General features: G+C 42.9%; 1 protein-coding gene across 1 annotated transcript in view; it reads right to left on the bottom strand.

The window, feature by feature from the left end:
* LOC147122609 (insulin-like growth factor-binding protein 7) overlaps positions 1-13,320 on the bottom strand; it is a 32,456-nt gene that overhangs the window by 2,235 nt on the left and 16,901 nt on the right. The window contains exons 2-4 of the mRNA XM_086007629.1: positions 9,792-9,901; positions 3,988-4,104; positions 1,134-1,242 (exon numbers count right to left, since the gene is read on the bottom strand). Coding sequence (XP_085863755.1) covers positions 1,134-1,242; positions 3,988-4,104; positions 9,792-9,901 — 336 coding nt within the window. The remainder of the gene's footprint in view (positions 1-1,133; positions 1,243-3,987; positions 4,105-9,791; positions 9,902-13,320) is intronic.

Below are 13,320 nucleotides of genomic sequence, written 5' to 3'. Positions count from 1 at the left end.
CCCTACTCCCTTTCCCCTTTTCAGCAGCCAAATTAATGGACAAAGAACTAGTGGACTCGGCCACACATACAGGAACAAGAATTCCATCTTGTGCAAGTTGCTCCCCAAACTTATCAGGGATAAAAATGTGTCTGAAGATAAACTTATGCATTGAATGTTGAAGTAAATATGAAATGAGCCTTGTTTATAAGATAACTTGTCTGTTCATTTCTGATTTAATTCAAATATCCCATGAATTATTAGCAGGTATAATTCATAGAAACATATAAGATAGGAGCAGGAGTAGGCCCTTCGAGCCTGCTCCGCCATTCAATGAGATCATGGCTGATCATCCAAATTCAGTACCCTGTCCCTGCCTTCTCCCCATATCCCTTGATCCCTTTAGCCTCAAGAAATGTATCCAATTCTTTCTTGAATATATTTAATGAACTGGCTTCCACCGCCCTCTGGCAGTGAATTCCACAGGTTCACCACTCTGGGTGAAGAAATTCCTCTTCATTTCAGTCCTAAATGGCTTACCCCTTCTCCTTAGACTATGACCCCTGGTTCTAGACTCCCCGGCCATCAGAAACATCCTTCCTGCATCTAGTCTGTCCAGACCTGACAGAATTTTACAGGTTTCGATGAGATCCCCTCTCAATCTTCTAAACTCCAGTGAGTATAAGCCCAATCGACACAATCTCTCCTCATACGTCATTCCTGCCATCCCAGGTATCAGCCTGGTGAATCTTCGCTGCACTCCCTCCATGGCAAGAACGTCCTTCCTCAGGTAAGGTGACCAAAACTGCACACAACACTCAAGGTGTGGTCTCACCAAGGCCCTGTACAACTGCAGCAAGACATCCTTGTTCCTGTACTCGAACCCTCTCGCTACGAAGGCCAACATACCATTTGCCGCCTTAACCGCCTGCTGCACCTGCATGCTTACCTTCAACGACTGGTGCACAAGAACACCCAGGTCTCTTTGCACTTCCCCTTCTCCCAATCTATTGCCATTCAAATAATCTGTCTATAAAAGGAATATACACAACCAGCAAAAACCACTGCAGTCTTCCTAGCAGTCACAAAGTTGAAGAAGTATCCACTATACTTTGTTGCACATCTACATTATTTATATAGAACGCTACACTCACTTTTTAGTTCATCAACCACATGTATACTTCCAGCAGCCGCAGCCTCTCCCTTGGTGTTTGATGCATGGCACTCGTATTCTCCAGCATCTCCCTCAGTGAGAGGAGAGATCTAAATATAAATAAAAATAAAGATGCGTGGAGACATGACACTTGGGAAAAAAAATTATGTGCATAATTTACATGTAATACTGGCCCAGAAATTCGGGTCTCCACGGGTGAGTACGCACGGGGTACTCAGCCGTAGGCCCAATGGAAGTGCCGGTTTCGTGTATGCACTGCGCATGCGTGGGAAACCGGAACTTCTGTTCCCTTAAAGGAAGGGGTTCAGAGGTCGAACGCGTGCGCTGGAGAGGCAGCGCGTGCGCATCGAACTTACGGTTTTTTTGAAGGGTTCTCCGGGAGGGTACATCTCCAGGAGTTACACATGTAAAAAGCAGGTGCAAGGCCTGCTTTTAACAAGGTAAGTGGTGAATTAATTAAAATTAAAACATTTTTTCCACAGGTTTATTATTTTTAAATACTTTAAAGAAAGGTAAGTTTATTTTTAACCCTGTTAGAAAATGTAATTAATTTTTTCAAAAATTTAAATTATTGTTTGTTATTTTATGTAATTTATAGTTATTTTAAAAATGTGAATTAAAAAAAAAAAAAATTATTTGAAGTTTGTGATGTTTTGGGGCTTATAGTATTTATAGTTTTGACAGCTCTTCCTGTCAATTTTATGAATGGGCATTTCCCTGCTACCATTGGCTCCCCATGGCCCACGTGATCCCAGGGGACGCATCAAACTAACCGCCCCTGGGATACGCAAGCACTGCGTGCCGGCAGTTGGAGGAAGCCCAGGATCGGAATCCCACGCGGGCCCACAGCTCAACGGCCGGCGCGCTAGGTAAGTGCAGGTTGGAGGCTTGCACCCACGGGAAGCCTCCGACCCGAATTTCTGGGCCATTATGTTTCCGGTCTCCCTAAGTCTCATTTAAAGTTTGACAACTCTCAATTCCTCTGACTCTTGAATCTTGTGGCTACCCATCCCCCCCTCCTTTCACCCTTGTATTGACGGCCATGTCTTCAGCATACTAAGAATCACACTCTGGAATTTCATCCCTAAACGCCTCAGTCTCTCCACCTTCCTCTCCTGCTTTAGATCCTCCCTAAAGCCCAAGGGGTGGAAATTTGTTTCGGCCTTATTTTCAGGTCTGAAATAGGCGGTGTATTGGGAGCGCGCACCAGAGGCCTCATTAGCATATCGCAAACGCCAATCGGCGGTCCAGAGACAGCTCGCCAGTTCTAGGGTGAGAAAGTTGGCTGGCTCCTTTCCTGGCAGTGGCCCTCAAGTAGGTCCCGGGAGGAGGAGGCCGAGCAAGGGCTGGCAATGGTCTTTGGAACTGCTGTTGCGCCAGGAAGCGCGTCTAAAATAACTTACCTTTTTGGTGGTGGCCCCTGACACCGACTGTTCAGGTCAGCCTAATTTCAGGGAGGGGTCCTCAAGCCTCCTATTTGCATATGCAAAGGACCCAACGCCTGTTTCAGGCGTGGGCCCAGGATGCCTATGCCTATACCAATATGGCGGGTGGCACATTTCTGCTGCCCGCCATATTAGATGCTTAGGTGCCCATTTTACGCCTATAGGCCCAAGTCTTTAACCAAGCTCTTGTTCATCTCTCCTTATCTCTTTTTTGGATCAGTGTCTCCTTACACCTAATGTAGATTTTTTTTTTTACATTAAAGGTGCTATATAGCTGCAAGTTGTTGTTCTTGTGACTCCTTTAAAAACTGGGAAATAAGATGAACTCTTATCTAACGCAGTCAGTGCACCAAGAGACAACTCTACATTTCTCTAACTCTTGAAGCTTGTGCAACTGTCTCACAGCAGGATCGTGAATTTAGTGCCATTAGCGCCCAGTTCTGGGTGATTTAATACAGGAGATTCTGCAATTTTTTTTTTACATTTTAGTCCCACAATTCAAATATGTTAGTTGCATTTTATGATGTGTAAATATATTTAAATGTGTTACAGATACTTATAACAAGGCAGCAACAAGTTGGTGCAGTTCAGTTTACTTCAGGCTTTAAAAAAAAATGAACAGATAATGTTGAAATTACATTAGGCAGAATGGATAATAAAAGGAAACTTCTGGTCTTTCAGATTAAGGAAAGCCACAATGTATTTGTTTTAAAATATTTAAACTTAACTTGAGAAGGACACAGTCTTTCCCCCCATCTGTGGGCTGGAGGCAGACCAGACTGGTGATAATGAAAGTCTCCTCACTCAGTCTTCAGAGGGGACTGGGTTTGGGTATTTTCAACCTGGTTTTTCCACCCTTGTGGAGACAGCAACCAGCACAAAATGTGCAAGCTCAATCAGAGGGGCTATCACAGGCGAGTGTGTGAGATGGAAGCACACCACCTGGCGAAGCGAGGGGCACTTCTGAGGTTCCAGTTAATCTGTTTTTTACGAGTTTGCAATTTCATTACACGGTCTGTCCTTTGACTACGAATGGGCGGTCAAGGTAGTTCATAGCGCACAAAAGAAATCTTTTCCTCACTTTTGCGGCAGAGTTGAGAGAGCTTTACTCTGTAGGTAGCCATGCCATTTAAAAAAAAGAAAGAACTTGCATTTATTCGGCACTTTTCATGACATCAGGGTGTCCCAAAGCACTTGACAGCCAATGAAATACTTTAAAAGTGTAGTCACTGTTGTAGTGTAGGTTGGCTGGGGATTGTGTGTATAAGAGCTGGAAAGGTATTCCATCCCTCACCGTGAGAGGCACAATAAATGTAAATTTAAGATTTACTTTGGTAGAGATGACCTAAATTCCTAATTAATATTCTTGCACCTAGATTAAAAGCTTACCAGCACCCATCCTGTCACCTCATGCTTCTCTGGCCCACCACGAGTCTGGATGGCAAGGTTATCACGGTCACCAGGTAGCAACTCCATCTTTTCCACACCAGTCGCTGTTTTCATTACCTATTGTTTAAAATAGCAATGCGTCAAACTATGAATCATAAATATACTCTTATCTGGTTTCACATAATGATACTTTAGATTGCTGAAGGACCATTCCATCCTGAGAATAACCTTGGTGCTTAGCACGAAGAGCGCTTACTATACGATGGTATGTTGTGTCACCCCGAGACATGTTACACCATGTCAAACTGCTCTGTGCATTGAATGCTATTGTCTACAGTTCCCAAACAGCACAAATAGAGCTAAAAGACTCCATTCTAAAATTACTCAAAAGCTTCAACAAGGAAATATTTAGTTAGCAACAACAGTTTATTATTTCCTTACACATCATGGCTCTTTAGCAAATCAAAGTTTTTATTTCAGTCCAAGATAACATCAATAGACCCTCTAAGCAATCACTGAGATTTTTTGTTCTCTATAAGCTGTCAGTACAGACTTGTGTGACAAGGATCATGGCAATGTTATAATTGTGGGGAAAGTATTTTTGAATTTAAGGCAGTAACAAAAACTCAGTTTAGATGCAATCAGTCAACAAAATATATTAAATTCCAGACTCTCCATGCATCAGATTTTGACAACACTTCTCAAACAAACTGCTGAAACCTCAATCACATTTTACCTCAATTGCTTTTCCTAAATAAAATCCACAAAACAGGTCTAAAAACAAATTAGGTCATTTAAAACTAATGTTGAAACTTGAATTCGCACTTACATCAATACAACTGTACAGGTCATTGAAATTAAATTATCGAACACAGTAACCATACCATGGGGTTGGTAATGCGATGGCAGGCACTTGCTTCCTGTATAATTGGGCATGGAGGCCTGAGGCCCGATGTGGCCAGGCAGCATGAAGAGCACAAACTGTTTCCAAGGGTTATTCGGGCCAGGAAAATCATTCAGATTGGGGATCTTCCTCATAATGCAACTGGACCACCTCATTAGCACTTTAGATGCACAGTGCCCCTATGTAAGAAGTGCTTACAAAGGGGAGATCCTGAACTCAAAGTAAAAAAAAAAAAAAAAAATTCCCTGACTCTTCCATTCTATTCCTCCATATTCCCTCCCCCACCTGCCATATCTGTCTCTGCCTCTCCTTCCCCGTCCCTGCACTTACTTCTTCCATGCCCGTCCCCCCCCCCCCCCCCCCCAGTGCTCCACAGGCAGCTAGCAGCCCTTCACTGGCTGCTGATACTCGAAAAAGTGGGCCCTGACCCCAACTGCCATATGCAAATATATTGAGAGTGGCAGACAAATAACCAAGTAGGTTGAACTCATTTTATTAGGTGACCATCAACTTGGCTTACTTGAATTCAGGGATAGGAAAGGGAATGAGGTTGGTATGGTGCCGGTTTATGTTCTACAGATAGCAACGTTTGGGCTTGATGCCCTTTTGTATTAATATGGCGGTTTATTCAATAGCATAAAGCAACAGAGCGACTTTCTGGAATTGATTGGGGGAGGAAGGACAGGCGCTAAGCACTTGTTTAAGGGAAATGGTGTAGAGTTCACTAGTAACTTACCAATTCTTCCAAGACAATAGCCCGTGATGGTTGGGCTACTGTATGCAGTTTTGGCCACTCCATTATAGAATGGACATTAATGCCACTGAGAATGTAGAGTGTAGATTCACCAGGTTTGGAAAGTAGTTATGAGGAGCGACTTGAGATAGTGAGGCTTACACAAATGCAAGGGAAAGTAGAAATCAAGTGGACTGGGAAAGCTATAAAAAGAAAGTAATGAGGGGCAAAAAGGATTATGAAAAAAAAACTTGCAAGGAATAGCAAAGCTAACAGGAGAAGTTTTTATAAATATATTGAGAAAGAGAGTGGTAAAGGGGATTGTGGGCCCATCAAAGATAGATGCAGGTGAGACTACAATGGACAATAAGAAATGTCAGATTTATTAAATAAGTACTTTGTATCCATTTTCAGTGGAGAAAAAAGACAAAATTCAAGGAAACCTAAAATTAAATCAAGTGGTGGAACTCAGTGGATCTAATATAAGATTTAAAAAATGGTAATGGAGAAAATAACGTGACTTGAGAGAGACAAATCTCTAGGACCTGATAGTTTCTATTCTAGGGTAGAAACAGGTGCAGAAATTGCAGATGCTTTAGTCGCAATATATCCTCGCATTGGAAAACTGCAAATGTCACTCCATTGTTTAAGTAGGGAGCAAGCGGGAAACTAGCAAACTGCACACCTGTCAGTTTGGGGAGGTTACTGGAACCTATCATCAGAAACCAGAGTGACTGAGCACTTAGACAAATATGAGCTGATCAAAAAGAATCAGCATGGGTGCACACAGAATTGAAGGTAACCTTGTGGCATGGGTTGGTAATTGGTTGGGAGGTAGAAGACAGAAAGTAGAATTAAAGGGAATATTCTCTGATTGGTAGGATATGACTAGTGGGGAACCCCAGGGATCTGTACTAGGCCCTCAGCTTTTTACTATATTTATTAATGGCTTGGATGAAGGAATAGCGAGTTGTATATCCAAGTTTGCAGATGAAACTAAGTTAGGAGGCACAGTAAGTTGTGTAGATGGGAGGAGCAAGTTACAAAGGAACATAGACAGACAAATTGAGTGGGCAAAACTATGGCAGATGATGTTCAACATGGGAACATGTGAGATCATCCACTTTGGATCCAATAAAGACAAAATGGAATATATTCTTAATTGTGATAGACTAGAAATTGTGGAGGAGTAAAGGGATTTGGGTGTCCATGTGCACAGATCACTAAAAGCTAGTGTACTGGTACAAAAAGTAATCAAAAAGGCTAATGGAATGTTGGCCTTTATCTCAAGGGGATTGGAATTCAAAAGTGAGGAAGTGCTGCTTCAGCTGTAAAGAGCGTTGGTCAGACCCCATCTGGATTACATAGAATATACGGCATAGAAACAGGCCATTCGGCCCAGCCAGTCCATGCCAGCGTTTATTGTTCACTTGAGCCTCCTCCTGTCTTTCCTCATCTAAATCTATCAGCATAACCCTCTATTCCCTTCTCCCTTATATGCTTGTCTAGCCTCCCCTTAAATGCATCCATACTATTCGCTTCAACCACTCCCTCACCACTCTCTGGGTAAAGAGGTTTCTTCTGAATTCCCTATTGGATTTCTTGGTGACTATCTTATATCGATGGCCTCTAGTTTTGCTCTTCCCCCACAGGTGGAAACACTCTTTCTGTATCCACTCTATCAAAACCTTTCAGAATTTTATAAAGACCTCTGTTAGGTCACCCCTCAGCCTTCTGTTTTCAAGAGAAATGAGACACAGCCTGTTCATACTTTCCTGATAGGTATACCCTCACATTTCTGGCATCCTCCTTGTATATCTTTTTTGCACCCTCTCCAGTGCCTCTACATCCTTTTTATATGACGACCAGAATTGTTCGCTGTACTCCAAGGTTCAATACAAGTTTAGCATAACTTCTCTACTTTTCAATTCTGTCCCTCTAGAAATAAACCCTAGTGCTTGTTTTTTTTTAATGGCCTTGTTAACCCGTGTCGCTACTTTTAGTGATTTGTGTATTTGTACTCCGAGATCCCTTTGCTCCTCTACCCCATTTAGATTTGTATTTTCCAAGTAATATGTGACCTCCCTATTTTTCTTACCAAAATGTAATAACTCACATGTGTTCCATTTTAGACACCAAACCTCAGGGAAGATATATTAAACTTGGAGGGAGTACAGCACAGTTTCACCTGAATAATACCAGGGCTTAAAGAGTTAATTATGAGGTCAGGTTGCATAAACTTGGTTTGTATTTCCTTGAGTTTAGAAGGTTGAGGGGTGACCTAATCAAGATCTTAAAATAATAAAGGGATTTGATAGGGCCGATACAGAGTCTATTAAAATTAGTTCTAATAAAAGAATTGGATTGAGTAGATACAGAGACCTATTTCCTCTGGTGGGGTTATACAGAACAGGGGGGCCATTCAGGAGTGAAATCAGGACGCACCTTTTCACAAGGGGTAGTGGATGCTGGGTCAATTGTCATTTTCAAGACTGATATCGATAGAATTTTGTTAGGTCAGGGTATTAAAAGATATGGAGCAAAGGTGGGTAAATGGAGTTGAGGGACAGATCGGCCACGATCTAATTGAATGGTGGAACAGGCTCAAGGGGCTGAATGGCCTACCCCATGTTCCTATATTTCCACTGGAGCAGAGAAGGCTAAGAGAACATTTAATAAAGTATTATTTTTAATTCTGAAGGGTTTTGATAGGGTAAATAGGAAATGACTATTTCCTCTGATTGGGGAAGCCAGTGACAAAGTTGGCATCGACTTAAGATTGTTATTAAGAGACTGAGGAGAGCGGTTAAGGGAAACTTCTTTACTGAGAGAGTTGTTGGGGCATGGAATGCTTAGCCACAGGGAGTGATTGAGGCAGCGAGACATTGCATCTTTTAAGGAAAAATTGGATAAATATTTGAAGCAGAGGAAGCTACTGGACAGCAGGGAGAGAGCTGGGCAGTGGGATTAGTTTTGGATTACTCTAGCAAAGAGCTAGCATGGATACGATGGGCTGAATGGCCTCCTTGTTTGATTCATTGCTCGCTGCATGGCGTAGCTAACAGGTGAGATGCGAGTCCCATGACTGTAGTGGATTGATGGAATCACGGACATGCCACTGGTCTAAAACAATTGGGATTGGTAAGCAAAGGGCTTATTGGAAATCCTGTTTTATTTCAACATGGCCCAGAAATTCGGGTCTCCACGGGTGAGTACTCACGGGGTACTCACCTATAAGCCCAATGGAAGTGCCAGTTTCGTGCATGCACTGCGCATGCGTGGGAAACCGGCACTTCCGTTCCCCTGAAAGAAGAGGTTGAGAGGTGGAACGCATGCGCAGGAGAGGCAGTGCGTGCGCATCGAACTTACGTTTTTTTTGCAGGTTTCTCTGAGAGGGTAAGTCTCCAGGAGTTAAACTTTTAAAAAGCAGGCGCAAGGCCTGCTTTTTACAAGGTAAGTGGTGAATTAATTAAAATTAAAACATTTTTTCCACAGGTTTATTATTTTTAAATACTTTAAGGAAAGGTAAGTTTATTTTTAGCCCTGTTAGAAAATGTAATTAATTTTTTCAAAAATTTAAATTATTGTTTAAAATAGTTATTTCATGTAATTTATTATTTTACAAATGTGATTTAAAAAAAAAAAATTATTTGAAGATTTAGTGATATTTTGGGGCTTATAGTATTTATAGGTTTGACAGCCCTTCCTGTCAAACTTATGAATGAAGCATTCCCTACCATTGGCTCTCCATGGCCCACGTGATCCCAGGGGACGCATCGAACTAACTGCGCCCCTGGGATACGCAAGCACTGCGCGCCGGCAGTTGGAGGAGGCCCAGGATCGCAATCCCACGCGGGCCCACAGCACAACGGCCGGCGCGCTAGGTAAGTGCAGGTCGGGGGCTTGCACCCACGGGAAGCCCCCGACCCGAATTTCTGGGCCTATAAGTGTTAATATGCACAGATACTAATCAGTCAAATGATTAATGTAAATGTGCTAATCGATTCTCAAAAAAACGCTCAAAACTGTAATTACATTCAGGGGACACAATTTTTAATTTCTCCAAAATGCACAAGATGATTTAGTAAGATCTAAGAAACTTCTTTTTCTAAAAGTTCTAAACTCTGCAAACTGAATAGGAATGACTGCTTTTTGAAATGTGCTAACCTTGTTCCAGGTGAGTACAGGAGTCGGTACTCCAATAACTTCACAGCTAAGGTATACTTGGGATCCACTGACATTCCAGATCTCCTTAGGCTGTGTCACAATCATTGGAGCTGCAGAAGGAAAATAACGTGAATTTAGTTTCTCTGTTGTTAGCACTTACTCAAAGAGAGGGCCAGCATCGGAGGTTAGCTCTCATGTGACCAGCCCTGGAGGGAGAGCCACATATGATAATTATTCACCTTAAGATGGTATTACTCAACATTTATAAAAAAAAATGTCATTGTTGGCATAAGGAACTCAGTTAATTCAGCTTCTGAAAGATGTTCATGTTTAGTTCATTCGATATAGGGAAAAAATACGGTTGGTATCATTGGAGAGAGAGACCCACATACACACACACATTTCTTTTAGCAACAGCTGGTGTGTGCAACCAGAATAAAATGTTTAGATTAGAAATATTATGTTAGGATAAAAAAGTCTAGAGACTAGAAGGTTTATGCTTACCACAGCAAGGCCACAATGTTTTTATGTGCTTCTAACATTGTTGATGTATGTTGAAGAAAATGCAGACTTGTGTCTCTGGACTATGCAGTAGCCAGAGACTACCATATTAGGCAACGTCTGCTCCAGTTTGATAAGAACACAGTGTATAAATGTAAGATTTTTCCTTTGTTCAAGCAGCACGAAAAGACCCATGCCTAGGTTTGCATATTCTATCTGTGACTATACTCTGCTTGTAAATTGCTTTTTATGCTGAAGTTAAAGAAGAAATATGATTATAACCAGAAGACTGAATTTGTTACGACTCAAGTGAACAAACAGAAATATGTTTAAGACAACAGCCATAGGCTGGAAATTCAGGTACTGCAGTTTCGCCACCAGAGTTAGCCAGGGTGTGCTTCTAGCCACCATTTTGATAGTGTTGATCCTCGGGGTCAAGTCATTTAATATTTAGAGACAGCAGGCAGTGCAAATTTAGTCTGCCATGTCACAGTTAACACGGTGGGGGTGGGGAACTGGCTGCAACCACATGGGAGGCAGGAACTTGGTGCAAGAAACCCCTTGAATGGAAGCCATCCACTGTGCATGTTTGGTGTGGGGGGGGTGGGGGGACAGGGGCGGCAGGGAGTAGGAAAGTACAGACTGAGGTGGACACCTGGTGGAGCAGCAGGATATAAAATTTGCTGCTGCTTAAAGGACTATGGTAACACTGGAAGAAGGAACACACCTGGGATAGCAGTGACGGTAAAAAGAGCCCTAAATTTCAGAGAGTCCAACATTAACTGTCTGCAGGCAGAGGCATAAAGCAGGAGAGATCGAATGTTTGGGGCCGAGGCAGGAGTCCTCTGTGGCAGAAAGTGAAAGCAATATTTATGGAGATGGCAGTAATGGTCAGTGCCTCATCCATAACACCCAGGAGGCCAGGACTTTTCAGGAGTGTCGCAAAAAATGTAACGACCTCCTGTGACTTTTCCCTGTTCTCAAATTACATGCGTGTTAAGTGAAATATATTTAATTGTCAGTGATACCCTCAGTATTGACTCTCATTGTGATGTAGGAACCAGCTGTCTCACACCCAACAATATCTGTATCCAACACAGATTTCATCAATAAGCTTACCCCTCCTTCTTGAGTGCCATGCATTACCATGGCTCTCCAAATACTAACTCTTCAGCTATGCAGATCAGCCCCTATTGGACAGTTGATGTGTATGGCTTTTAGAATGAGACACACTGCCTTACTGTCAATGCCCTGTAAGTATAGGATATGAGTAAGTTATCCCACTAGTAAGTTCTCCGAGGTTAACTCCACCACAGGTGAAACATCAGAGTTGAGGCTACAGGTGGATAACCACCTGATATTAGACCATTAATGCCACAGGAGGAAGGAATCTTGCAGATTCTCGTATGAAGGCAGATAGCAGACTCCGAAGTATGTCTGTTGTTAAGTTTGATTTTGTTTTTCATTGTACTTGGAGGATTTCATTTACAGATGACCGACAAGGAAGATGGAGCTTCTCTGGTTGGCAGCTAACGGGGAAGGTGTTGAGTTTACATTAAGGACAGGGATGTTTGTGTCAGTGGAAAGGCTGCAAGAGAGGACCACTTCTTTATTAATTGGTTGGAGGAGGTAGTGTTTATCAGATGTGGTCTAATCCGTCTCCCCCACCCCAGACCCCAGTGCCTCTTCTGCTTCTTCCTCCTGCTGCTCCTGTAAAATAGCTGCTGAGCTGTTATCACTGGCTTCCCTTTCCTCTTCTGGAATCTCCACTGGAAGGCCAGCCACGACTATATGGAGACCCCTGGCTGGTTTGTATTGCACTGCTCCACTTGGTCTATGGAGGCAGTGGAAACACGTTTCCAGTGCATACAAATTGAGGGCTGTGGTGACTTTCACCAGGACATTGCTCCACATCGATACGAGACCTGCCATGGGGGCTTATTATAACTTTCTTCACATCAGTGGAGGGGATACAAACAGGGGTGATTAGCTTGGGGATAGAAGCTCCTCATGGAATTCCTCTATTTAAAACAGCTCAAAGCCTGGACACCCGGTGCCCAAATTTGAAGTTGGCTGCAGATTTTTGGATAACCTTTTTTCTTGAGTTGGACCTCAAATTGCCAGAGTGAGGGACACTGGTCACCGCAAACTTTCTGACCACCACCAATAATAAAAGGATACAAATTATCATGGGTTTCCCAATGAGGAACCCGTCTATATACAATATTGATGGAAGCGGAGGAGAAGGAGAGTCGTAAGAAAAAGAAAAGAAAGATTTGCATTTATATAGTGCCTTTCACAACCTCAGGATGTCCCAAAGTGCTTTACAGCCAATGAAGTGCTGTTTGAAGTGTAGTCACTGTTATAATGTAGGAAACGCAGCAGCCAATTTGCGCATAGCAAGGTCCCACAAACAGCAATGCGATAATGACCAGATAATCTGTATTTTTTTTTTAGTGTTGTTGACTGAGGGATAAATATTGGTCAGGACATTGGGGAGAACTGCCCTGCTGCTCTTCGAAATAGTGCCATGGGATCTTTTACATCCACCTGAGAGAGCAGACGGGGCCTCGGTTTAATGTCTCATCCAAAAGACGGCAGTGCAGCACTCCCTCAGTACCGCACTGGGAGCGTCAGCCTAGATTTTTGTGCTCAAATGTCTCGAGTTGGACTTGAAGCCACAACCTTTTGACAAAGATAAGAGTGCGACCCACTGAGCCATGGCTGACACGCTAAAGCAAAGGACAGCGTGACAGCATCAAAAAGGATGAGACTAACCCATCACAACCCCCCTCCCATCCCATGAGTCTATAGGTCCAGGAGCTATTACGAGGGTCTAAATAAAGAGATCTGCTTCCGCAGACTTAGGTGCACAAAGGATGACCTGTGCCAGCTCTGCACCCTGACCTGTAGCCCAGACCAAGTGCCTGCCAGTATCGGTCTAAGTAAGTACAGCTCTCAATCTTTATGCTTCATTCCAGGCTGCAATGAGGGAGGAACAACATTCACTAAGCTAGAGCGTCAGAAA

The sequence above is a fragment of the Somniosus microcephalus genome, chromosome 2 (assembly GCF_052327205.1).
Source record: "Somniosus microcephalus isolate GS21.2 chromosome 2, FLI_Smic_1.0, whole genome shotgun sequence".
In the NCBI taxonomy this organism is placed as follows: Eukaryota; Metazoa; Chordata; class Chondrichthyes; order Squaliformes; family Somniosidae; genus Somniosus; species Somniosus microcephalus.
This window is presented reverse-complemented; position numbering and strand designations above follow the sequence as displayed.